This window comes from Balaenoptera acutorostrata, chromosome 2 (assembly GCF_949987535.1).
Source record: "Balaenoptera acutorostrata chromosome 2, mBalAcu1.1, whole genome shotgun sequence".
Lineage (NCBI taxonomy): Eukaryota > Metazoa > Chordata > Mammalia > Artiodactyla > Balaenopteridae > Balaenoptera > Balaenoptera acutorostrata.
The window spans coordinates 185,539,260-185,565,901 of NC_080065.1; the positions used below are offsets into that span (position 1 = coordinate 185,539,260).

Consider the following 26,642-nt stretch of genomic DNA (forward strand, 5'->3'; position numbering starts at 1 on the left):
GGAGCCGCTTAAAAAGGCCTGGGTTTCAGGGACCCTGGACTCACAGCCCTGGAATCCGGCTCCTCCCCTGAGGGTCTCCCCGTGCTGGCCGGGGCCTGGGCTCCAGGCAGCTTGATCAGGACAAAGACCCCGCCTCTTGTCCCTGCTGTTTGACAGCCATCTAGGCCACCTCGCCCTCTGTGGGAAAACCCACCCCGGTGTGCAGGGGGGAACAGCAGTGGGCCGTGCTTGGACCGGGTCCACTGGGGGTGCCCTGGGGCGCATGCCCTGGGAGGCCCCCTTCACTCGGGGTCTCTGAGTCTATCTGGGCCTCAGTTTCCCTCGCTGAAAATGGGTCCTGGCTTCTGCAGAGGAAGACCTCTCTCCCTCTGCCTGCCCCCACCCCCGCCCCCCGGGGATGGCTCCTTTGCAACCCTCCAGGGGCCTTGCTCCGCTAATCCACCAGCCAGCCTGCGCCTCGGTTTCCCCTCCCGGCTGCCTAATCCCAGGATTGTCGGAGGCCGGTTTTACATACATTTAGAGGCTTTTCATAATAGATTTACTGGGCCCCAGAACGGCCCTCGCTGGGTGATTAGCTTCTCCTTAATTGAAAACTCCCTTCCCACTCCCTCTGCCCCTTTGGGCCGAGCTCAGGCAGAGGGATGGGGCCAGGGAGCACCCACGGCTGTGTGGGCCCCACGGGGGCCTCCCCCTGTGCTCAAATGGGGTCTCCCTGGTATCCACCTTGACGGGGGCTGCCAGTACTGCTGCCACCCCCGCCCAGGAGGGGCTGAGCCTGGATTCAAACCTGTTCTGTCCCAGCCCCACGTCCATTGCTACCATGGCTAGCGGGGGGTGGTCTCCCCAGTGCGGATGGGGGGGGTCTCACTCAAACCTGGGCCTGTAGGACCAGGTTGTGGGCGCCCACCCTGGGGCTCAGAATTCAGGTCTTGGACCCAGATCTCACTCCCTGAGGTTCCCAGGATGCCCACCCCCCCGCCAGGTCCCCCAGCAGGCTCCAGGGGCGCCAGAATGTTCGCCGATAGAATGAGGGACGGTCGAGGGGCAAGAGCCAGTGACGCATCCCCACCCCCCAACCCCAGCCATCGCGGCCCGGTCCCCAGCTGGGCGACTTAATGCCGCCTGTCACGAGGCTGTGGGCCGGGTTATTTATCTGGTGTATATATGCATTGTAATGTAAAGATCTGCCAGCCAGTACGGCTGACTCCTGCGGTGCCCCCACTGCCCCCCTCATCCGAGAGAGGCTGTTCCCCACCACCTCCCCATACCCGGGCCTCCCCCAAGGAACAAACGCTGGAGAAGGAGGCCAGCACCTCCAGCGCTGTTGGTGAGCAAGAGCACTTGATTTGGAGTCCATGTACAGAACACACTCAGTAAGTCATTCAACAAATGTTCGCTGAGGGCTGGCTGACATTGTGCCAGATGCTGGGGCCGTGGGGGGAGGGGAGAACCAAAGGTCCTGCCCTTAAGGGTCATCAGGAACCCCCAGGCAGAGTCCCCTCTGTGTGCCATTATAGCTCCATTTTCCAGACTAGCAAACTGAGGCTCTGAGAACAGCGGTGGTTCATCCGTGGTGGGTGGTGGGCCGCCTCCCTCCCCACCCACCTCGTGCTGACGGCAGGGTCCCAGCTGTAGGGCCTGGGGCTGGCCCGCCCCTCCTCTGGCCTCAGCACCTCATCTGTAGAATGGGTCTCAGCTGGGTCTCATCTGCTTGCAGAGAGGTCGACTGAGGCCCAGAAGGGAAAATGCCCCCTCCCTCGGGGGGTCCCAGCGGAGAGAGAGGCTGAGTGGAGGCTGGGACCCAGACCTTGCACCACACCACACAGCTGGGGAGACTGAGTCCCGGGGGAGGGGGCAACTTAGCCAAAGCTCTCAAACTGGGCCTGTCCTCCCCACCCCAGACCGGAGCTCACACCCCCACTTTGTAAACGGGGAAACTGAGGCCCAGAGCAGGCCCTCCAGGGTGAGATGAGCGCAGGGAACCGCGCCGCTGGCTGGGGGGCCCATCTGGGCGGCGGGGGAAGGAAAGGAGGGAGGGGGGAGCGCAGTGGGCAGGGCCTCACGGGAGGGGTGGGGCCTTGTCCTGGGTACCTGGGGGCCAAGCAGGGATTTGAGCAGGGGAAGGAGTGCGGGATCCAGGACCTCGGGCTCGGCGGCGTTGGGGGGGGTGGTGGAGGGGGCAGACGTGCTGGGATGCACCGCCTGTCTCAGGGGCTAGGGCTTTTCGGGTGGGGGCACCCCCAGCCTCGGCCCCCGCTACCCTTCCCCCGCCCGCCCGCCCGCCAGCCTGCGGGTCCCAGCGGCCGCAGGAAGCTTTTAAGCACTTAGAGCCGGAAACCGGTGTGAGAGAAGCAGCTGGTCCTCTGGCCCATCCCAGCCCGGCCCGAGGGCCCCCAGGGGCCCAGCACCACCTCTCGCCGCCCCTTCCTCCCCCCGGGAACCCCGCCGGGGCTGGGGCAACGCCCCTGAGGCCTGCCTCAGATTCCCGGGGAGGGATCAGTGGATGGTGCAAACAAATCCTGGAAGCCGCGGAGGAGGGTGGCCCGGCGGGTGCGGGGATCCGGGGGCGCCATAGACAATACCCGCCCTCGCCTCCCTGCACTGGGAGGCCGCACAGCCTGGTGCTTCCTGGAGGAGGGGCTTGCAGGGCCTCCCCCACCCTGGCTGCTGTCGGGGAACCCAGGCCTCCTCCATCGCCGGCTGCCCTAGGCCCAACTCAGATCCAACTCCTGATCCCACGGAGGCCTGGGGCTCACCCTGGATTCACCCCATTGACATGTGGGGCCTGGTGAGGCCTCAGTTTCCCCCTCTGTGCAGGAGAGGGGGGTCTCCTCCACCACTCGCTGCCCCCCCTTCCCCAGGGACTGCATTGTCCATTAGGGCCCATCGATCACCTCCGGGCCTCAACCTCCGTTTCCGGACCAATGGGGTGGGTGAGGGGCTGTCAGGTGGGCGGCCCCAGAGGAAGGGGTCCCGCCCCCGACACCCCTGCCTCCACCCCAAGTTTCCTGGCTCCCATAAGTGAGCCGGTAAGCGTGGAGAGGATGGATGGGGTGGGCTCTCTTCTCCATTAGAGAAGGCACAGAAGGGTCAGTGGCCTCCTGGACGCCTCCCTGAAGGGAAGCCGGGGTTCTCGGGCTCAGCAGTTCCCCACCCAGAGTCCTCTCCTCCTCCCTGGCCTCCAGTCCTGCCCCACAAGCCTCCCGCGGCCCTCCCTGCCCATCTCCTTTGCTCCTGCCCCCCTCCCCACCCAGCCTCCATCAAGATCAGGCGAAGAAAGGCCTCAATCGCCCAGCAGTCTGTCTCTGTCCTGCACCTGCCCCGTGCCCAGCATTTGAGGCCCCTCCCTGTCCCAGGTCCACACCCAGCCCCAGCCCTAATCATCCTCACAAGTATTGTTCCAGTAAGGACCACCGCCAGCAGCTCCGGGAGGGGTGGGGGGGAAACTGAAGGTGGGAGGGGCTCCTGGCTCTCCCCGCCCCACCTGTCTCAGCCCCACCAGCCACACCAGCCCAGCTGCAGCCACTTAATTTCCGACTTGTGTGTCATCTCATGTGATTTATGGCTCCTCAGGGGCTCCCGGGCTGTGAACTCGCTTTTTATTTGTCTGTCAGTGGCCGCCTGGCCACCTGCAACCTGGTCCACAGTCCCCATCACCGTGGCCTCCTCCCATGACCCATAAGCCCGCCAAATATGGGGCCCGGGGCCCACTGGGGCAGGCCCCACTGTCCTCGCCCTGATGCCACAGACAGAGGGAGGGCCCTGCACTGACTGCACACAGTAGATGCTCACTGTTTGCTGGGGGGCGCTGGCATTGACAATGGAAACGTGGGGGGGGTGGGGCGGCAGCACCCCAGGGAGGCAGAAGGTCCCCGAGGGAGCCGGTGGCAGGAGGGAGGAGCAGGTGGAGGCACCTAGACTGGGGACGTGAGCCCCGGGCCCCTGGGATAGTGGCCTTCCCTCCGCGTGACATGACCCACTGCGTGACTGTGGTCAAGGGACTTGATCGGACCCCTGAAAGCCAGGGTGGTCCCCATCAGTCCAGAGGGCGAGGCGTGAGCCCCCGCGTCACGGTCACGGCGGGGGGAGGTGGTCGGGGACCCAGGGTGTGGCCTGGTGCTTCTCCTGAGACAGCACCACAGATTAGAGGGGGACTCAGGGGCCCAGAGGGGAAGGGCTGTGGGGTGCCCTCCTGTGACTGTGGGCATTGATACCCCCAAGCCAAGGCGGCCATGAATCTGAGGGGGCCCCGACCGGGAGGCCTGGCTCCACCCGAGAGCTACCGTCAGGATGTGGGGGAAACCTCGGGACTCGCCCTCCCCACCTCCCTGACCCCCCGCCCTTGGGGATCCTCTGGGTACGCGCAGGACCCCTTTACCGATGGCCACCCTGGGGGTACCCCGCTGTGCCCAATGCAGCCCCAGGAGTGAGGGGCCACTCTGCACCTTGGTGGTGGCCCCCGAGGCCGTGGCTGGTGACCAGTGATGGACAGCGTGGTTCCTGAGAGACCCAGGCCCCAAACGCAAGCATCCGTCGGTACAAGGGTGCGCACAGGTGGGCACGGCCATGGGGTTCCTCCACACACGTGTGTGCACGCGTGTCTGTGCATGTGGCAGATGACAAGTCCCAGGGGAGACTCCTGACTGTGGGCCCGTTCCCCCCCCGCCCTCTGGGGACTCCCAGCCGATGGGGAAGACGGACGAGTAAAGAATCAGAGATTTGTGTTGTATGAAAGGAGAGAAGGTTAGCACTCCCCTCGACCAGGATGGAAGAGGCCCTCGGGCCTGACAACACGCATACGGTTAAGGCATTGCCACCTACTTCGTGGCATCTAACCACTGTTTTTGATGTGTACCATAATGTTCATTGCAGCACTACTTACAATAGCCAGGACGTGGAACCAACCTAAATGTCCATCGACAGATGAATGGATGAAGAAGATGTGGCACATATATACAATGGAATATTACTCAGCCATAAAAAGAAACGAAATTGAGTTATTTGTAGTGAGGTGGATGGACCTAGAGTCTGTCATACAGAGTGAAGTAAGTCAGAAAGAGAAAAACAAATACCGTATGCTAACACATATATATGGAATCTAAAAAAAAAAAAAAAAATGGTACTGATGAACCTAGTTGCAGGGCAGGAGTAAAGAGGTAGACATAGAGAATGGACTTGAGGACATGGGGTGGGAGGGGGAAGCTGGGGCGAAGTGAGAGAAGCATCGATGTATATACACTACCGAATGTAAAATACTTGGCTGGTGGGAAGCAGCCGCATAGCACAGGGAGATCAGCTCGGTGCTTTGTGACCACCTAGAGGGGTGGGATAGGGAGGGTGGGAGGGAGGCTCAAGAGGGAGGGGATGTGGGGACATGTGTATGCATATGGCTGATTCGCTTTGTTGTACAACAGAAACTAACATAGTATTGTGAAGCAATTATACTCCAGTAAAGATCTAATAAAAATAAAAAGATACATGTGGTAAATTAGATGTAAATAATGCCTGGTAAATAAATACACATTATTGTTAAGAAAAAAGAAGAAAAGAATCAGAGATTTGACAGCAGGGGGATGGGGTGAGAGCCACTTGGCCAGGGAGGTCTAGAGGGGACATGTACCCCTTATGAAGGGGCTGGGGGAGAGAGTCAAGCAGTGGTCTGCAGAAAGGACACACCAGACAGGGGGAACAGCACATGCAAAGGCCCCAAGGTGGGAATAGAGCTATTTTTATACTTACCCATCCAAGGTCACCTTTTTGTGTTAAAATTTTGTCTCAAAAGTCCTCAGAATAGCTAAAAGGAAACAACCCAAATGTCCATAAACTAGTGAGTGGACAGAAAGTCATCCTCCACACACTGGAACATCACTCAGCCATGAAAAGGACAGAAGCCCTGACACTCGCTACAATGTGGAGAGACCGTGAGAACACGATGCTCAGTGAGAGAAGCCAGACACAGGACACACAGTGTGTGATTCCATTGATGAGAGACGTCCAGAACAGGCAGATCCACAGGGACAGAGAGTGGGTTCCTGGTTGTCAGGGGGTGGGGAGGGGGATGGGGCTTCTTTTTGGGGTGATAGAATGTCCTGGAATTAGATAGTGGTGATGGTTGCACAACCCTGTGAATGGATAAAAATTGTGGAATCGTACTTTAAACGGATGGATTGTGTGGTATGTGAACTATATCTCAATAACTTTTTTTTAAATAGCAAAGTCAAAGTTAGCTGCTACGATTCTGCCCCACGACCCCTGCATTTAATCCTTGCCCTCCAGTTTCCTCTGTCCCCGTGGCCGAGTTGGGGTGTTCGAGCGAGGGGTCTCAGGGGGGTGGACATAGGGGCGCCTCCTCCCTCTCTGAGCCTCGGGGTCCTCTCCAGAGAGTGGGGGGGATCCCTCGGCTCTCCCTCCGTGGTGCTCGGCAGTGGCCACCCTCCGTCCCACTGCTGCTGGGCAGGGCAGGCGGGGCGCACACAGGGGTCTTTGTGCCGCTTCCTGGCCTCATTAAGAGGCAGCCCCCGTCGCTGGACCCAGCACGGCCGAATTAATTAGCTGAGAGCCTTCCCTCTTGGCTAATTGTGCCCAGGACGCCGCAGTCCCTGCGGGTGACACTGAGGCAAGGAGCAGCCCCGAGTCCCCAGTCTCTCCGCCCTGTTCTGTGCCTCTCCGGGGCCAGGCTGGGGTGAAGGCCCCCGGGACCCCAGAAGCCTCTGTCTGACACATGTCTTTCGGAAAGCCAGGAGGGAATTCGAGATGGCAAACCCCCACCCTTGCCTGGAGCAGTTGGAGAAACTGAGTCACCCCTCCGCAGAGCTTGGCGACCAAGATGGCACCGAATTTGGTTGGATCCTAAAAGACCTGTCATAGAACCCAAGGACCGCCCCCAAGTGAGGACAAGGGTACAGGAGGCCTTGACTGGCCCTGGGGTCCAGGGATTCCCACCTGCTCAGGTGCATCGAGTGACAGACACTTAACAAGCCCCTGCTGTGTATTCAAAGCCAGCTCCGTCTCTTCCCTCCATCCTTCCAGCTGCCCCAGGGGAGAGGGGCTTGTTCCCCTCTCCTAGGGGTGGTATGAAGGGCACAGCACCCCATAAGATGCTCAGTTCGGGGCCAGGCACCCAAACGATACACAAAACCAAAGGATCACAACCGGCCCCGGGGTCTCCAGACATTCCTTAAAGACACCCCTCCCCAGCAGGTTCCAGACCCGACCTGCGGCCCCAACACAGACACACAGCCTGGATGCTTACGCTCATTTTATTATAAAAAAATACAGAATCCAAAGTTGATTGTGACGGGGTTGCGGGGGGGGGCCCGTCGCCAGCTCCAGGCGTGGCAATGCCGCCCGCCCACGACCTCTACAAAAGCCCCCCACTGGCGTGCCCGAGCCATCTCCCGGCGGCCGCGCACCATATATATTTATATATAATATATATAAAACACAGATCAGGAAAGGCGGGTAGAAATATGAAATCTGTATAAATGCACTGTTTACTTCATTAGAGTGTTTTGGGGAGGGGGTTTCTCTTTTTTGGTGGTGATGTTCCCCTCCCCCCCATTTTGTTTTGTCCTGTTTTCCCTTTTCTTACAAACATTATTAGTCATACAGTAGAGGGAAGGGGGTCTGACAGACAAAGGAGCTTATTGTGAAGTGCGGCTTCTACGCTAAAAAGTCTACCCCAACCCCCCCATCAAAATAAAAGCCCCCCCCCATGAAGGGGTGAGAGAAAAAGAAACATTCCAGTCCATCCTCAGGAATACAGTAAAAATAAATCACAGTATATACTTGCTGGCTCTATTTACAGAAATATAACGTCTTCTCGGCCTCGGGGGCAACTGTGTGAGGCTGGGCAGACAGGTGGGGCCTACATCATCTCTAAGACGTTGCGATGCTATGATTTCGAGGGGGCCGGGGCTCCATGGTGGCCGCTGGTGAAACCCCGTGGTTTTCTGCTCTAGGAGACAATCACCAGGAGGGAGGAGGGTAGAGCTGGCAGGACAGGGGTCTGAGGGCCCCGGACCGGAATCGGGGGGACTCACCACCTGCCCCTTCTGCCTCAGGCCAGCCTGTCCCGTGGCACCTGGGGTTCCACTCCATGGTTGCCTCCACCCAGGACCCAACAAATGGAGTGACCAGGCCAGGGGTGCCCCAATCCCCCTCCCCTCAAGGGGGCCTGGGACCCCTGCCCCATCTGTCCATTCTGTTTCCTTCCCAAAGTCACAGGCGACAGCAAGGAATAAATTAAATTAAAAACTCAAGTCTTTCTGATGCAACCATGAAAAATACACTTAAAAAACAAAAACAAAAACCAACATCACCAAGAGATCCCAGGGTTCAGCAGGTCCCCCGGACAAGACAGCATGGCCAGGAGCTGAGCAGACACCCGGCCCCTCTGGCACGGGGTTGGGGGACCTCGGCTGCCCTCACCCCCCTTCAGCCTTGGGGCGGGTGGACGGACCCCTGCCTGGCGAAGCAGCACCAGTCGTGGGAGAAGCGGAGTCTCTATTTGGTCTCGGAGGCGGGCCATCAGGGCGGGGCCAACGTCCCACTGGGGACTAGGAGCCCAGGAGGGTCCACAGCACGGGGACGGTGCTGAGAAAGAGCTGGCAGCTGCGCAGGCCGCTGCATGAGTTATTGCTGGTGAAGATGGGCTCGGGGGCCTCATACAGGGTCTCGTCTGGGTAGACAGGGAGACAGGGGGGTCAGTGGCAGGCCTCCCACCCCCCACCCTGCTTCCTAGACCTCACCACGACCTGACATTGTTAAACATCTCCATTACGGGACTTCCCTGGCGGTCCAGTGGTTAAGACTCCGCGCTCCCAATGTAGGGGGCACGGGTTCCACCCTTGGTCAGAGAGCTAAGATCCCATATGCACTGCGCAGCCAAAAAAAAAAAAAAAAAAAAAAAAAAATCTCCATTTCGCTGCACCTCCGAGGGCACAGAGATTTCTGTCCACCTCGGCTGAGGCTGTGCCTCCAATGCAGAGCACGGCAATCAGCAGGCGCTGGGTGAAGTGGCGAGGCTGCAGGATCCCCCTTCCCCATGTTTCAGGAGCTCAGAACACAGACCCGTTGGTCCATCTCAGAGAACTTCCGTGATACCCGCTCACTGGGTGAAGGGGGCTTCGGCCTCAATGAAGCCCAGCCATGGACTTCAACCCTCATTCTTGAAGGTCTGAAATGGCCCCATTTGCAGATGGAAAAACAGAGGCTCAGGCAGGGCCTGTCCCAGCCATCGCTGAGGTTGTGGGACTCCCCAGGCTATGCCATGACCGCCTCCTAACTCCGCTGACGACTCACTGGGTTCTGTGAGTTGAGGAGCCTACATGAACCCCCACCGATAACTTACTGGTCGGTCGCACGTAAACCTTCAGCCGCAGGCAGGGTCGGTCCACAGCATTGGGGGGCGTGGCAGCTGGAAGAAAGGGGTTGGGGGTTAGTAGGGCAGGAGGCTCTTGGTGCCTGAGACCTCTTGGGGCTGCATCCCCTTCCCTATGCCGGTAACCCAAACCTGACCCCCGGTTGGGGAATCCATCCATAAAACTCCTCATCATACATCAAAGCCCCAGACACAATGCCCATGATTTCCCAGAAGTCTTCTTGCATTCTCCCCCTACCTCTCAGTTTGCTGAATCCTAACCCCAGAGACGGGGGTCAGGTGAGGTGTCTATGTCACCCCAGGGCTCCATCTCACCCCAGGGCATCACAGGGCAAAGTTCAAAGGTGATGAATAAAAATAGGTGTGTTTCCAATCAGCAAAAAAAGGGAATTCCCTGGCGGTCCAGTGGTTAGCTTTCACTGCCAGGGGCACGGCTTCCATCCTTGGTCGGGGAACTAAGATCCCGCATGCCGTGCAGCACGGCCAAAAACAAAACAAAACAAAAATCAAACAGCAAAAAAAAAAAACAGTGTAACCAAATGATTGACCAGGGATCAAATCCCTGCTCTCAGGGTGCCTGTCGGCAAGTCACCCCCTATCTGGACCTCATCTGGCCCATGGGAGGTGCTTTGGAAATCATTCTTTCCATCTGGGTGACACCGGGAACCCAGTTACCCCTGGGAAGGAGGCAGCTTCCGGCCTCACCTGGAGAGCGACCCACACTGCCGAGTCATGTGCAGGCCAAAGTGCATTGGGTCCTCACACCTAAAATTCCACCATAGGGCTCCCAGCTTCTTGGCCCACTTGGCGGGCGGGGGAGGTACAAGAGCATCAGCCATGAGTCAGGAGGGAGGAGCTCGGGGACCAGGACAGCGGCAGGGAGGGAGGCCTGAGGCCCTGCGGGGGGTGGGGCTCACACACGTGAACAGGCACGGGCACCCACACGGCTGTGGCTGGGCCTTCCCCCGCCTGTGCTCTCGGTCGGTCCTCTCTGTGGCCATCACCTCTGCCCGCCCCCCAGAAGCCCCTAGTGCTGGGAGATGAAGATAAAAAGCACGTAATAAAAGTAACATTCATCACAGAGATAGGACGAATAATTACAATAATTATCTTTATGAAACTCCCGTCTCGGAAAGAAAAATGTAATTTTTCTTATATTATGGAGACTTAATTTAAGCACCTTCTTCCCCTCCCCCACTCCCTTCTTCCCTGAATTAAAAAGAAAAATTCCAAATAGAGCAGAGAAAGGAGGAAATGGGAGCCTTGTAGAGTTTAACTTGACTCAGCAGGAACCGGGGTGGCGAGGCACTGGTTCCCTCTCCGAAGCCCCGGGGGCAGACATCCCCTCCCACCTGCTCCCCATCAGCCCCCAGGACGCTGAGAAATGGGACTCCACAATCCGTTGAAGTCTCACCGCCTCGGGAGAGGCATGAGTCAGATGCCAAGGTGGGCTCCCTGATACCCCCTCTCGGCAGGGGCAATGCCTGGACCGCAGTATTCCTGGTTTAGGTTCTCAGACTACAGTCTGCCAAGGCCCCACTGAACGGGAACTTGAACCCAGGCCCGACTCTGCCGCCTCCCCAGACCCTGCCCTTGGCACTTGATGGGAAGGAAAAAGGGGCCCCTTGGGAACCCCTGATGCCCAGGACAGGTGGGGGCAGCCTACCCGGCCCCCCCGCAAGGCTCACAGCGGGGCACGCATGCCCAGTGTCCCAAGGCTGCCACCAGCTGACAGTGAAAAGCCCCACGCTCCTCGGGGAATCTGGGCGCGGGTGGGCCGCTGGGAGATGGGGGGGTGGGCCCGGGAGACCCCTGCCGGGTCCAGGGTTGGTCGCCCTCACCCCCTCCCTCAAGATTTCGCAGGCCTCAGTTTCCCGCCTCAGTGCAATGGGGGGACGGCACCCCCGGTCTCAGTGTGGGACAGGCTGACCACATGGTCCCAGTCCAGAGGCCCAGAGGCTTATCCAGAGGCCAAGGTCACAGGGGGGCTTGCGGGGAGGATGGCGAGACCACCGGAGCACCCGCCCGGAGACGGAGGCCAGCGCGGAGGAGGGGGCCCCCCCCCCGCGCCCCTGGCCCGCCCCCACTCACAGATGTAGTAGTACTCATGGCCCGGGCGGAACTCGAAGCCCAGCGAGAAGGGCGTGAAGAGCTGGAACTTCTCGGAGAACTTGAGCGGCCCCCCGGGCGCCGCGGGCCGGTTACACTCCCAGCGCTTGAAGCCGCGCTGCCGGTGGTCGCAGGAGGCGTGGCCCTCGCCGTTGACCATGTACAGCACGTAGTGCTCCATGCGCTCGGCCGGCGGCAGTGGCGCCCCGTAGTGCGGGCAGTAGATGTCCAGGTAGTCGTTGATGCTCACCTCCACCGTGTAGCCGCCGCCGTCGTCCGCCGCGCCCGCGTGGAACCTGGGGGCGGGGCCGGCGGTCAGCGCGGGGGGAGGGGCGGGGCCCGAGATGGGGATGACGGATCAGTGCAAGGGAGAAGGGGAGGGTCAGGGATGGGGTAAATGGAGAGGGGTCAGCGGTCAGCGCGTGGGAGGGGACGGGGTAGGGGACAGGAAGCACGAAGGCGGGTGGAGACGGGTCAGTGCAGGTAGAAAGGGGTAGGTCAGAGATGGGGAAGGGGGAGGGGTTAGGGGACCGATGGGCGGGCACCCTACCCACAGACAGGTGCCAGGGTCCGAGCCCACGGCCCCCTGCCTGGCACAACCCTGCCCCACCAAGGCCACAGCAGGCTCCTTGACACTGGGACTAGCGCTGAGCCCACGAGGTGGGCGCTGGGGAAGAGGGGCTGCCGCCAGGCATTCTAGATAACCACGTGCAAACGAGCAGGCACCACGTGACTCGGAGCCCCCCAGTCTCTCCACCCCCTGCAGAATCCACATCTGGGCCCCTCAGCCGCAACAGGCCTGACACAAGATGTCCCCCACCCCACCAGGAAGTCCCTCTCCAAAAACCTTACTGCTTGACTTCGATGCCCCCTCCTCCAGGCAGCCCCCCACGCCATCCCCAGATGCAGCCTCCTCAGCTTTCCTTTTGCAGATTTGCCTGCCAAGAAGGCCAAGGGCAAGACTATACTTTCAGGGATCATTTCTATAGTTCGTTACTAGAGAGGTTTCAATATTACTCAGCCATAAAAAAAAATGAAATTGAGTTATTTGTAGTGAGGTGGATGGACCGAGAGTCTGTCATACAGAGTGAAATAAGTCAGAAAGAGAAAAATAAATACCGTATGCTAACACATACATATGGAATCTAAAAAAAAATAAAATGGTTCTGAAGAACCTAGGGCCAGGACAGGAATAAAAACGCGGACATAGAGAATGGACTTGAGGACACGGGGAGGGGGAAGGGTAAGCTGGGACAAAGTGAGAGAGTGGCATGGACATATATACACTACCGAATGTAAAATAGATAGCTAGTGGGAAGCAGCCACATAGCACAGGGAGATCAGCTTGGTGCTTTGTGACCACCTAGAGGGGTGGGATAGGGAGGGTGGGAGGGAGACGCAAGAGAGAGGGGATATGGGGATATATGTATACGTATAGCTGATTCACTTTGTTATAAAGCAGAAACTAACACACCATTGTAAAGCAATTATACTCCAATAAAGATGTAAAAAAAAAAAAAAAAGAAGGCCGAGGGCAGTGTGGGACACAGGCCAAGTGTTCCCAGCCTCTCTGGGGCAAGCTCTGCCCCTCCCCTAGCCTCAGTTTCCCCAGAGGGGGCGGGGTTTGGCATAAAGGATGCTCAGGCCCTCCCTCGCTCAGTCCAACTCAGGGGTGCCCTGGGTTCAAGCCCCCCAGCCCCACCCCTTCCATCCTGTGTGACATCCTTCCTTCTTCCTCCAGAGCCTCCAAAATCTGGCAGCTACCCCTCAACTTCCTGGTCACCCCACCAGCTTCCCCACCCCTGACACCACCCCCAAGCCCTGCCTCCCAGGCTTTGCTCTGGAGGTCTCCCCACACTGTCATGCAGCCTGCACCCCTTTCTCTGGGGGGGGGGGGGCTCCTGACCCAGGCTCATCTGTCAAGGATGGAGGTCAGCTGAGCGAGGGACCAGCAGCTCCCCTTCCATCACCGCCTCGGGCTACAGCGCCAGGAGCCCCTAGACCTCCTGGATGCAGTGCCCCGGGCCCGTCATGTAAACGTGGCCTGGACCGAGGGGGGACAAGGGGGCCTCCCGAGAGGGGCTTATTAGCACATAAAAGGCCTGAGCATCAGAGGGTTGGGGGGCGGGCTCCCCCAGCCTCCTCCACTCTCTGTATCGGCTGGGAAACTGAGGCCCAGTGCGGGTCAGAGGCAGGGAGGGCTGCTAGGATCCCAGCCGCGCCGCTGCCTCCGTGCCCGCCGTGCCAGCCGCCCCGGCCCATGGGAGGGAGCAAGGTGGCCCCCGTGCCGGGTGCGCTAATCCCCACAGCTGGCACCTGAGGGGGCAGCTGGATTATCAGATGGCATCGGCTGGCCCCCCCCCCCGCCCGTGAGACTGAGCCAGGTGGGGGCGAGGGCTCCTGGGAACCCAGAGCTGGAATGACGGAGACAGGGGACCAGCTCACGGTGCCTCAGTCTCCCCCTCCGTCAGCAGGGACCCAGCATGATGATTCACGTCTGGGGCTGAGGTCAAGGCTCGCAGAATTTCAGGTTGGGGAGCGGGGGAGTGGATTCACCTCCAGCCCCTTCCCTGCTCCACTGGGTTCGTCCAGGGACGGGGAGGCCACCCCCTCTCGCAGAGGTGGGAAGACCTTTGCAGAATAAATGTGTCTGACCTCGGAGGTCAGTTGGGGGCCAAGGAACCTCAAATGTGGGTCAGTCACAGGTTGGAACCCAGCTGGGTCTCAGCTCCTCTTCTCAAAGCCTCAGTTTCCAACTCTGTGCCGTGGGGATGGTCCTCAAGGCTGATGGGAGAACTCCAGCTCTGTACACAGCAGGCACTGCATAGATGCATGCGGGGCGGCCCTGGGTCGGGCTGGGACCCTGCCCGTCCCTCAGGCAACTCCACGGCTGGCCAGGCACGGGCGTCTCATTGACCGGCCGCGTCCTCCGGCCCCTTGGGCACGATCGATGCAGAAGCTGCTCCAGGCTTTTTGAAAAGTCATTTTCGCTCCTTCCCAGCCCCACTGAAAGCCCCATTGATCAGCCGATCGATGGCAGCTGTGGCCCAGCAGCCGCCCAGGGACCCAGCCTCACCCAGGTGGGCCCTGCAGGGGAGGCTGTGACGGGGGACCACAGGCAGTGGGGGGAGTCCTGGTCCTGGCCTCCGGCCCTCAGTGTTCCCTCTTGCCCTGGCACGATGCCGAGGGATGTATACTCAACCTGAAAGAGAACGTGACTCCACGCACGGTCTTTCTGGAGAGAACGGACTCCAGAAGGTGGGCTCCCCTTTCCTCCTGCCTGTCCCATCAGGCTTGCCTCCCTCCCCCCGTGACACCTGCACCGTCAGGTCCCCCCAGCTCACGTTCTGAAGAACATCAGAGACCGAAGCTGCTTTGCTGTCTCAGAGGCTGGACACCTGGGCCCCACTAGGGCGGCCAGACTCCTGGCCTCCCAAAATCCAGGGCTCACTTTTCTGAGTGTATATCAGACCCCATGACCCACTGTCTCAAAGCCCTCCATTGGCTCCCCCAACACAGAACAAAATCCACAGTCCTCCCAGGCCCACGAGGCCACATGCGGCCCCCGTCCATCCCCAACCTCATCGCCCTCTGGCTCCCCCAGCTCACTCCCCTCCAGGCACACCAGCCTCCGGGCTGCTCCTGGTCCCACCTCAGGGCCTTTTTTTTTTGGCTGCGTTGGGTCTTCGTTGCTGCACGTGGGCTTTCTCTAGTTGCGGCGAGGGGGGGCTACTCTTTGTTGCTGTGCACGGGCTTCTCTTCTCTTGTTGCAGTTGCAGAGCATGGGCTCTAGTCGCGCGCGGGCTTCAGTAGTTGTGGTGCCTGGGCTCAGTAGTTATGGCTCGTGGGCTCTAGAGCGTAGGCTCAGTAGTTGCAGAGCACGGGCTTAGCTGCTCCACAGCATGTGGGATCTTCCCGGACCAGGGCTCGAACCCGGGTCCCCTGCATTGGCAGGCGGATTCCTAATCACTGTGCCACCAGGGAAGCCCCCACCCCAGGGCCTTTGCACATGCTGTTCCCTCTGCCTGGCACGTTTTTCCCTACTTTTCCCAACTCATCTCGTTTGGACATCATCGTATTTATACCTTTAAGCAGCCCATTGTCTGCCTTCCTTGGATCCTGGGGGTTGGCCTCCTTCTCTGCCCTTTTCCCTGTAGTCCGCACAGGCCCTGCATACAGTGGTGCTCGATATATGTTTGCTAATCAAACAAAGGCCAAAGACTCGAGGTCTCTGAGGTGCTAGAGTCATGGGGAGCAGAAAGCTGCCCCCCAGGTGGGGGAGTGAGGACCCCAGACAGGCGGATCCCTAGGAGACACCTACACCCACACACACACCTGAGCTCTGGCCGCCTAAATGGACCATTTTTCTCCCTTCCCTGCTCTAAAATAGTGACGGCCTTGCTGCGTTGGCATTCCTGTTCCAAGTTGGCACCTCACCCCTGCTCAGGGTGACGCTTATGCAGGGGAGCAGGCCCCCACCCCAAACGGAGCCTGGTGAGAGCAAGACAAAGCCTTCATTTCCTCCGTTAGTGCCGAAGCCTGATATGCAAATGCTCCGCGGGAGCGGCGGATAGAGATCGAAATTCTCACTAAGGGGTTAATGACTGACTTGGGATGGTTCCCAGACAGAGGGCTCCCAAGGCTTTCAGACCTCCCCGCCCCCGCCCCACCACATCTTCACCCCCAGCTGCTCACCCTGCTGGCCTCCTGCCAACGTCCACCCTGCAGGCAGCCCCCCCAAAGCCCAGGTGACCCTTACCCGCCACCAACCCACCCACCACCCCTTCCCCAGCAACACCCAGCCCGCAGCTAATCAGCTCCAATTGGGCGACTGTCAAGTCATTAGATGCTAATAGCAAAGCCACTAATTAGGAGTCTCACCCAAAATGGGGGTGGGGTGCTGTGCCACCTTCCCAGACTGGAAACTGAGGCACGGGCAAGGCGGGCAGTGGAGTCTGTGTCCCCCTCACTCCCTGTGGCTCTGCCTCTATCTCCCTGGTCTGAGTCCATGCACAGCTCCTATTAAAGGCACTCAGACATGCCAACAAAGATCCCAGCAAACAGTACGCCCAGGCCGGCCTGAGTGGGCAAAACAGCCCCGAGGCCCAGGGTGGGCCGAGCTCGCCCATCCCCGCCTGCCACCCCCAGCAAGACCCCTGAGACCTGTGTCCTCCCCCAGCTTTTCTAGGGGCCAAGAAGACATGTCCCCCATCCAAGGCTTGGCCACCTTCCTCCTGCTGGTGGGAAGTGGGGAGGACCTCCCAGAAAATTAGGGCCCCAAGGTGGTGCAGGATCAGCTGAGAAAGGACGATTATGGCCTTGTGTGTGGATGGGTAAACTGAGGCATGGGCCCCAGAGCTGAAGCAAGAGGTAAACAAATGGGGCTGGGTGGGCAGCAAAGGTAGGGGGAGGGCCTCAGGGCCACCCCACCCCTCAGGCCTTGGTCTGAGGCAGGAGGAGGCCCAGGTGCACGGTCCACGGGGCACACCTGCCTCGGTCACCACGCCCTCTTCTGCCCCCCGGTGTGCATGGCGTCCCTGATGCTCCTCGGCCAGCCGCAGACGTGGCTGCCTCTTGGAGGGGGTCACCCCACTGGACTCGACTTCTTCATGGCCACCGAGGAGTCACTTTCTCTGGGTCCATGAAACGGGGCCTTAAGGGGGAGCCCGACCCATGGGGTGGGCAGATTAGGGGGTGCATGGCTGGGTTGGGGCGGGCGAGGGGCAACGTGGTCCGGGTGGTGGAACGAGCCCCTCGAAGCCAGGGTCCCTGCGTGGGAGGGGGTGTGGGGACAGGCCCCCCCACCCCAGGGCCGGCCGGTGCAGAGCTCGGACTCTGGCTTCTGTGCTCCCAGCCTTCCGCTGCGCGTCCGCCATGGGACAGCCGCAAAGGCGGCTCTGCCCTCTCCCCGCATGGCCCACCAGGTGGGGGATGCAGCCAAGCCCCCTCTGGACCCGTTTCCAAAGAGACAATTTCCCCAAAGCAGCACCTGGCGGAGCGGGGCAAGGCTGGCCGAGTGCCGGGTCCTGAGGAGGAGGAAAGGGGAAGGGGGGTGTCCCAGAGAAAACCTGCTGCGAGGTGGGACCCCCCCGCCAGCAGGCCCGGCTCGGAAGCTGCAGAACCAGCCATAGGCCCTGAAAGAAGCCTGTCTTCCAGACCCCCGTTCACGCACCTGCCGTCCCGAGGAAAACCACCTTTGCACCCATGACCTCGAGGGACCCGTGAACCTCACGGGACGTCTGCTGGGGGGTCCCGAGGTCAGAGACGGCCGCCCCTTCCCCGGCCCAGCTCCCAGGCAGGCTGGAGGCGCCCCCCGCACCGCCCTGTGTCCTGAGCTGGTCCCTAGCCTCGGTTCCTTCCTCTGCAAACTGAGCAGCCTGGGCAGGGGAGAGGTCCACTGCGGGGAGGGATCAAGGCTGGGGACAGGAAGCCTGTGGACCCCAGCTTCAGCGCCCAGGCCCCCGGCAGGGTGGGGGTATCTGAGAAACACCACGCAGCCCCGGCACTGCGGTTCCCCCTCTAACGTCACGACTGCTGCAGATGTGAGGGCCTGGTCCCCAAGGCTCCCCCGCTTGCCCACAGGAGCTGCATCGGTTTCCTCTCCCCCTCGGGGGCCTCTGATTCCCTGGGGTCACGCCCATGCCTCGCCCGTCCACGCTGCGCCCTGCTGCCATCTGCAGAGTGACAAAACCCACCGGCCCACTTCCTGGAGGAGGCGCGGGGGCTCCGAGCAGGCAAGCTGCCCACCCGAGGGCACAGCCGGGCTTCCCAGATCCCCAAGTCCGAGCCCCGGCCCCTCACGGCCCCCCAGACCCATGGATCCTCACTCTCCACGCCACCCCCCACCCCACCCTGCAAGCCGGGTGGTCGAGCCTCTTCCAAAGGAAACAAAAAAGCCTCATGCGGCAAAATATGGCATCGCCCCCTTCAAAGCTGGTTCCCCGGAGGCCTGGACGAGGCTGGCAGGGACCGGGGTGCCCGACATCCCCCCCCCATGGGGAAGATGCTGCCCCAGTCGCCATCTTCCCACCCGGTCGTTTGAGAGGGGAACGTGGCTGCTGCCCACACCCAAGGGTGATCAGAGCCTCCACCCGGGTCCGCACCGCTGGGTCCACCCGGGCTACAGGCCCCCAACCAGGTGGGGGGCCCCGGGGACGGCGGGTGTCCTGCCGGTGCCAGCTCTGAACCTCGATGGCCCCTCCGCACCGAGGGTGGCACGGTGCCCATGGGACCTGGCCATGTCCCCCCAGCAGGAACCCACTGGGCTGGAGGAGGGGGCGGAGGAGGAGCAGCCGGGCGGGTAGGGAGGGCAAGCTGTGCCCCCACTGGTGTGGAGTGTCTGCCCCCTCACCGGAGCCCCCGGGACGGCCAGAGCCGGGCCGCACACGCAGATACTCTAAAGACATGCATGCATCCCACATACAGATGCACCTGCTCCCCAGGTGCCAATCTGCACACACAGATATACACACGCACCTCAGACACCACGTACATTCCACACCCAGACACACTGCTGCAAACATGCATGCACCCCGCACACGTGTGTACTCCAGGCACACTCACGTGGGCGCATGCAAACGTCCAGGGCCAGGGTCGCCGTGCACACGCAGGCACACGAGCGTCTGTGTGGCGGGGTGACGCATGTGCTCCACACGCACAGTTCCGCACCTCCCAGGGCCCCAGGACCCCCAAACATCATGGGCGAGAACACGCAGCTACACGCAGTGACACGTGCAGACACACCCTGCAGCTCAAAGAGACTCCTGGGTGCCCCCGGGTCCCCCATGTACACAGATGCACCCACAGCCCCACGCTCGGCCCGTGAGCAGTCGACCAGGACCCCCGGCCCAGTCCCACCAGGGCCGCGGACAGGTCCAGAGACGCCCGGCAGCCAGCCCGGGAGTGCCCGGCCCAGGCAGGGGCCGGCTGGAGAGACGGCTGGACAGCCGGCTGGTCGGGGTGCCGGGGCCAGGTGGCTGGACTGGGCCCCACCCTTTGGCTGCGGCGGAGGTGGGTGCAGGGCTCCCTGGCAACGTCCGCCAGCCTCACGTGCGCAGGAAATACACGGCACAGCAGGAGAATGCAACTGGGGAGACATAGCCACATACGCATTACCTCGGCGCAGGTACCAGGCCCGGCCGGGCGAGGGTGGCCGGCCTCACTGAGCCCACCTGAGCGCACTCATCCCCTCCCACCCCTGCTCCTCCGCTGGCTGCCCGACCGCCCCCCACCCGAGCCTGCCCAGCCCTGGCTCCGTCCCCGTCCCCACGGTGCCTTTTGTGTGCACCCCTGTCTCCGGCACGGCCCCTGTCCCCGGCACGGCCCCTGTCTCCGGCACGGCCCCCCCGTCCCTGCGTTCCCCATCTCCTCCTCCCGCCGCCGCCACCAATCTCTCTGTTTCGACCCCATCCTTGTCTCTCCCCGCAGAGGCCCGTCTCTGCCCACAGGACTGCCTCCTGCGTGGGGCCCGCTCAATGACTCCACACCTCTCCCCGCACCCCCGGATCCTGGCAGCTGCCCCCGGGACTGGGTGCCCTCAGGAAATCTCCATTCCGGGTGCCCTCGGACCCCGAGGCCGGACAGCACCCCTCCTCCCGTGACTGGCACACACCCTGTCACCGGACGCAGATTCCAGTCCAGACACCCCTGGACACGAAACCTCCTGAGGGGCCCCCGGGCCTCCAAGGCCCCCTTTGGAAGAGCCCCTGAACCTCAGCGATGGATGGAGCCCCAATTCTGGACCCAACCGGGCTTCTTGGGCAAGGGGCTCCCCAGGGCCCCAGACCCCATCGCAAGAGGTCGGGGAGGTCACCTCCCACCCAGGATGCCCCAGGCAGAGAAGGGGGAGGAGAGGTAGGAGAGGAAGGCCCTGACTGCCAGGGTCTGCGCTGGACAGCAAGGCCGTCCCCTCGGGCGGCTGGTCGGAGCGGGGCTATCAGGTCAGCAACAGGAGGCGGCCGAGCGGCCGGCCAGAGCCCGGCCCCAGGGGCTGCCTCCTTCCCGGCCGAGATCCTGCCTGCGGCCCGGTGGCAGGTGGGGCAGCAGGCGGCCCCAACGACCCCCTTCTGTCCCCGTTCGAGGCTCCTCGCGTGTCTGGCGTTTGCTAGAACAAAGGACAGGCCATGCCGGGACGGAGATTCCGGAGCTGAAACCAAAAACTTGGGCCGGGGAAGTGCTGCCCGCTGGGCTCCCTGCTCGGCCGCAAGGAAGAGCCTTAATCAAACCCACATGTGACCAGCGGGGCGGGCCGCGCGGGGGACCAGCTCCATGGTGGCCCGGCCAACCCTCCTAGGCCCGGGGTCTCTGCCCTCGGCCCCGGGGCCCAACCCCACAGCCAGGCAATGGAGGGGGGTGTCTGGGCGTGCTCCCTGCCTCCACCCAGGACCCTGACTGCCCTGGTCCCAGGCCTGCCTCAAAGATGGCCCTTTATGCAACTTTCCAGCGGAGGATGGAGAACGGTGGGGGACAGTGAGGGGACGGCTGGCTGTGGAAGGCGGTGCGGCTGGTGCTTGAAAACCGAGAGAAAGTGACTGGTAGCAGAGGGTCAGGGGGCGGGGAGGCCAGCGCCTCTACCCCCACGTGCAGCCTGGCTGGCCTCGATACAACGGTGACCGTGACCGTGGGGCTGACCGGGAGCAGCAGGACCCCGAAGCCCCATCTCCCACGGATCCCCAGCCCGCTCCAGCCTCCCAGACCCTGGATGGCCCGAAGTGTCTGCTGCTGTCCAGGATGTGGTCAGTCACCAGCAAACTTTTCTCACTCGACAAACAAGGGCTTCTGCTGCCCCCCAGATGGCACTCAGCGCCTGACACCGAGGAGGACTGCAGGCAGGCGGGCGGGGCAACTCGGCCGGGCGTGGCAGGCTGGGCACAAGGCCACCTGGGTCCCTGCCCCAGCTCTGCTCCCCTGGCCGTGACCTTGAGCCAGCCGCTCGGCCCCTCTGTGCCTCAGTTTCCCCACCAGCGCCAGAACAGGAGAGGACACCACCTGGTCAGGACTCCCGGGACAGACCACCAGCCCCCTTGGTGCCTCAGTCTCTCTGTCCCTGCAAAGCAGGGGCCAGGGACCCCCTGCAGCGAATGTGGACGCCGGCCCGTAGGGAGGGACATTCTAACTTCCCCAAGTTCATCTGGGGACCCGCCGGCAGAACGCACCCCTGGACTCCTCCCCCGAGGGGCCACGGTCCCCCACCTCCGGTTGCGGCTCAGTGACAAGGTTCCCGGGAATCCCCACCAACTCTAAAGCCAGCGGGGGTCCCTGGAGAAGCCAGAAGATGGGGTGCCCCAAGTCCGGGGAGAGAACTCAGGGCCGCACTGCATCTGAGGGTGCCAGAGGGGATCCCCAAACTCCAGGGCCGGCGGCGCGCCGGGGCATGCAGGGCGCCCAAATCTACAGGCGGCGGGGCGCCCTGGGGGTAGATGCACACGGAGCGTGAGTCCCCCAAACTCTGGGGGCCGGAACTCCCTGGGGGCGCCCGTGGGAAGCGGGCGCCCCCACTCCGGGGGCAGCGCGCAGGGCCGCCCCGAGCCCGGGGCGGGAGACCAGGCTGGGATGGGGGCGTCCGGAGTCTCCCGGCGCCCGGTCCCCGCCCGCGGCCACGCTCACCTGGGGTTGCTGCGGTTCCAGTAGACGGCGTAGCGGTCCGAGTTGGCGCGGGCGACGTCCTCGGCGCGCGCGAAGGGCGGCGGCGGCGGCAGCGGCAGCAGCAGCAGCAGCAGCGGCAGCAGCGGGCGCTGCGCGGGCGCCATGGCCCCGGTCCGGCCGCCGCGCTCGCCTGGCCGCCGCCTGCCAGCCGTCTCCGCCTCCTCCGCCGCCGCCGAGCGGGCGGGCGCGGGGCGGGCGGGAGGAGGGAGCGCCCGGCGCTTGGAGATCCCCGGCCGCCCCCGCCTGAGCGCGCGCGACCTCGGGCGCCGGAGAAGTCAGGCGGCGGCGGGCGGGGCGCCGGGGCGCCGGCCCGGCCGCTCGGACTCTGAGAGCACGGGCCGTCGCCGCCGCACCGCCGGGGAGGGGCCGGGACTCCGGCCTTTGTCCCGCCCGAGCGCCGGGAGGGCCGCGGGCGCCCCCTCCTGCCGTGCCCCAGCCGCGCGGGGGCTGGGCGGGGGGCTCCAGCCCCCGCCGCGCCCCTACCTCTCCACCCCCCGCCCCGCCCCGCCCCGACTTTCTGGGACGCGTCCCTCCCTTCGGGCTGCCTGCACCCCCGGTTTCCTGCCCCCCCAGCTCCCTGGCCACCCCAACTCTGAGGGGCCCTGCATCCACCCCTGTCATCACGGGGACAGGCCGGGGTCGCTGAGTTGCTCTCAGTCACCTCCATTCAAGCCACCAAGCGGGTCTCCAGAGCCTGGCCCGGCGCCAGAAGCAGAAGACACAGAGATTGCTCACCCCCATCTCCCCTCCCTCATTCAAACCCAGACCCCGAAATCCTAAACCAGGCCCAGCCAATGCCGTACCACCCTGTCCAGCCTGGTGAAGAATTTTACAGTCAGGCTGACCAAAGTCCAAAGCCAGTGTCCACTGCTGCCACCCAGGGGGACCCCAGGGCAGTCACTTCTCCTCTCTGAGTCTGTTTGTTCATCTAGGAAACAAAATAGGAATCCTGACCTCAGCCCCTAAGGGTGCTAAGCACAGTAGGTGCCCAATACTCCCAGCAACCCGGAGTTGGGTCCAGGCCAACAGCGGGTGGGAGCACGGGGAGTCTGACCGGGGCGGAAGATAGGAAGGGCGTCAGGCGGAGGGTGCAGCTTCAGCAAGGGGCTAGAGTGCCTGATGGGTTCGGGGCACTCAGTGACCACTCCCGGAGGAAGGGGGCAAATTGCTGACTGTGGAACTGGGAGACTGTCCTTCATTTCTGTCCTTATTCATGTCATAGTCTCCCTCACCAGGCTCTGAGTTTGTGGAGGTACGCTGTCACCAAGTGCTGGCAGGAAAGTGCCAGAGGTGCCCAGCCAGATTCCACCTCTCTGGCTTTGTTTCACTCTCCCAGGCCTGGTGCAGGGTCTGGGAGCCAAGAGCTGGAAGGTCCCCATGTGAGGGATTATCGAAACTCCTCGCAAGAACCTTGAGAGGCCAGAGACCGGCAAACTAAGCTTTGCCCCAGCCAGGCGGGGATGGTAAATGCACCCGCCCCAGCTACACATTTCCGATATGCTGTGGCCATGTTCCACATGTGCCCTGAGCTTCCTGCTCTCCTCCCGGCACTTACCCCTCTTTGCTTGGGCTGCACCGTGCCTGGGAGGCCTTCCCCTCTCTTCCTGTAAAATTCTGGTTCCTCCTTCAAGGCCTGTCGTCCTCCCTGTACTTCAGCTACCCCCCACACCCCGCCCACAAGGTTCTCTGTTCTCTGCCCTCCAGGGAACTCTGCCCATCTGTTTGGGGTGTTCTGGCTTCTGGGTTTTGTCCATTGACTGCAGGTGCCCAAGTTTGAAGTCCCAGGGCTGGCTGAGGTGGCCCCACAGAGGAGGGTGGGAACCTGCCCCCAGGTGGTGGGTGGGGCAGGCCCGGGAGGCCGAGAGAGGACCAGAACTGGCCCAGGGTCACCTGGCAAGGCCCCAAACAGACCATCTGGACACCACTGGAGTGAGGGCCTGGGGCTCCAGCCACACAGGCCAGGCTCGGCCCGGGCTGGCTGGTCTGGCTCTTTGGGAAGTGATGGGGCCACCACTCTGGAAGGCGTGGGGCCTGAGCCCAGGAAGAGGGGCTGCGAGCCCAGGGGTGCCAGGCCTGGCCGGCAAAGGGGTCCACCCAGAAGCTCTCTCTGCCCTGGGATGAGAGCACCCTCCATGGCATGGGACTTCATGGATGGGCGAGGGTCTCTTCTGTCACACCCAGCAGGACTTGGACCCGCAGGGTTGCAGGGGTGTGGGAGACAGAAGGGCACAGCAGGTGAGGGGACATCCAGCAAAGGCCCGGATGGGTCGGCTCATTTGCATGCAGGGGCCACCGAGGCGAGAGCCGCTGCCGCTGAGCGGATTTGAGCAGAAGCTCCATTTTCCTTCTGTTCTTGTCTCTCTCTCAAGGTCAGAGCCCGAGCAGGGACAGGAACAAAGGCGCACGTCCCCCATTCAACCTCCCTGCGCCCGCCGCGCTCCCGGAGGAGGGGCCCCCGGGGAGGGGAGGGGAGGGCAGGGCTGCTCCACGGTCCGGCCCCGGGTAAGGCGGGGACGGGGGCGCGGGAACAGCTGCCCACCTGCCCTTGCGGACCCCTGCCCGGTGGGTCCCGCTGTGGGCCCCCAAGAGGCTCTGTCGGCCTCCCAGAGTGGGTGGCCATCCCAGCCTCCAGGCTCTACCGGCAGGGGGGGTCAGCTAAGTTCAGGGGTCATTCTGGAGTAAGCTTCTGCTGGAATCAAGGGTCAGTGGTCAGGCTCACTTTGGGGACCGTGGTCAGTCTTAGGTTCAAGGCTCAATCAGGGTCAGGGGTCACTCAGGGTTGACTGTCAGCCCCAGGCCCAGACCCAGGGCAGGGTTTTTGATGGGGTCTGTCCCCGTCCACTGCAGTCTGCACTCCTGGGCTCGAAGGTCCACCTCAGACTCAGGGAGGGTCTTGTCCGAGCCAGGCCCAGACCTGCCCCTAGTCTGTGCCCAGCACCCCTGCTCCAGCACCCACTGCCCACCGCCCACCAACCCTGACCGATCACCCCCTACCCACTGTCCCCTGCCCACCCCCACTGGCTCCTGACCCACCACTGGTCACCCGCCGCCCACGAGCCCCAACACATCACACACCACCCATCACCCTCTGCCCACTGACCCCCGGCCCAGGGCCCACCACCCATTACCTGTCACCCCAGACCACAGGGTGAATTCCCAGGGCTTGGCATCAGCAACCAGCGCCCCCTCAACCTTCAAAGGCCACAGCGCCTTGAAGAAAGCTAAAAATATGCGGGCAAAAATTTCTCATTACAGAAAATATTGGACCCAGTCCGCCGCCCGCTCCAGCTCGAGCGCTTTTCAAGAGGCGGGAAGGGGTCGCCGGGGAGGGCAGGGGGTCTTGGTGGGTCTGGGGCTTCACTGAACCAGGTCAGAGCGGGCCTCAAGAAGAGTTCTCCAGGCTGTGACTGAGCATAAACAAACCAACGGGTCCCTTTCTCTTGCTGGTAAATTAAAATTCCCACCCTCATGTCCAGTGACCAGTCAGGCCCTTGAAACCTCAGCCCGGACCTCAGATTCCTGCAAGCTCCACAGCCAGGCCAGCGCCGGACCAAGCAGGCGTCATCCCAGCTATTAACCCCTCCCCCTCCTCCTCCTCCTCCTCCTCCCCCCCTCCCCTCCCTCCTCCGCACCCTCCTCCCTCCTCCCCCTCCCAGCCCCAGGGCCCTGGACACAGACCCCCTCCTCCCAGTGGCCACCTGACAGTCTGGGGGCTAGACCACCACTGTCCAAAAGAACTACCCACAAGGATGGACAAGTCCAACACAGGCACCACCAGCAGCTCCACATGGCTACTGGGCACATGAAATGTGGTCAGTACGATGAGGAACAGGACTTTAGACTTCACCTACGTTTAATTAACGTGGATATAAATAGCTAGTCACGGTCACCATACTGGGTGGCACGGCTCTGGGTGGAGCCGTGCCTGGGTGGCCACCTGGACCGCCACTCTTGTCCGGGACCAGGACCTCAAGGCCTGCGTAGAGAAGGGAGGTGGCGGCTCAGCGCAGAGAGGAGATGGGGGAGGCGGGGCTGAGCCCCCGGGTAGGATGGGGGATCAGGGGAGGGGTCCTGGGAAACCCAGGGAGGGCACAGCTCCCTCGCCTGCTGACCCCAGGGGAGCGGGGGCCACGTCCGAGGGAGACCACGTCAGAACCAGCAGAAGGGCTCCCACCTACAGGGAAGATGCCTGGCCTTGACCAGCTTCTCCGCCCCCTCCCGGCCCCAGTCCCCAGACGGAGAACCGAGGTTGGGGGCGGGGCCGTCTAGCCTCACAGCGAGCCTCCCGGGAGCCAGAGACCCCAACGTGGCCCCCGGGCCGAGGGGGCTGCTTTGCTGCGTGTCCAAGTGGGCACTCCCAGGGTGGGGGCTTGGGGACGGAGGTGGCGGGAGGGGCCTCGAGGGCGCCGGGCTGTGGGTCTGCGCACCCTCACCCGGCGCGGGCTTGGGACCCGCTGCGGGCGACACCCGTGTGTGCGCGCGTGTGGACTTGTGCCCTGTGTCCGTC

The 26,642-nt window shown here is 62.4% G+C and overlaps 1 protein-coding gene, 1 non-coding gene and 1 pseudogene across 2 annotated transcripts; 2 read left to right on the forward strand and 1 right to left on the reverse strand.

Moving 5' to 3' along the window:
* Positions 1–4,721: 4,721 nt before the first annotated feature.
* Positions 4,722–4,847, forward strand: LOC114236996 (U6atac minor spliceosomal RNA). The gene has a single exon (XR_003622819.2). It is a non-coding gene; the product is annotated as a U6atac minor spliceosomal RNA (small nuclear RNA).
* Positions 4,848–7,356: 2,509 nt separating this feature from the next.
* Positions 7,357–22,430, reverse strand: EFNA2 (ephrin A2). The gene is made up of 4 exons (XM_057541074.1): positions 22,097–22,430; positions 11,474–11,787; positions 9,353–9,418; positions 7,357–8,680 (listed from the first exon to the last, which is right to left on the reverse strand). The coding sequence occupies exons 1-4, from the start codon at positions 22,237–22,239 to the stop codon at positions 8,559–8,561; spliced, it is 645 nt and encodes a 214-aa protein (XP_057397057.1). The 5' UTR covers positions 22,240–22,430; the 3' UTR covers positions 7,357–8,558.
* LOC114236994 (small nucleolar RNA U3) lies at positions 12,450–12,583 on the forward strand (annotated as a pseudogene).
* Positions 22,431–26,642: the final 4,212 nt, after the last annotated feature.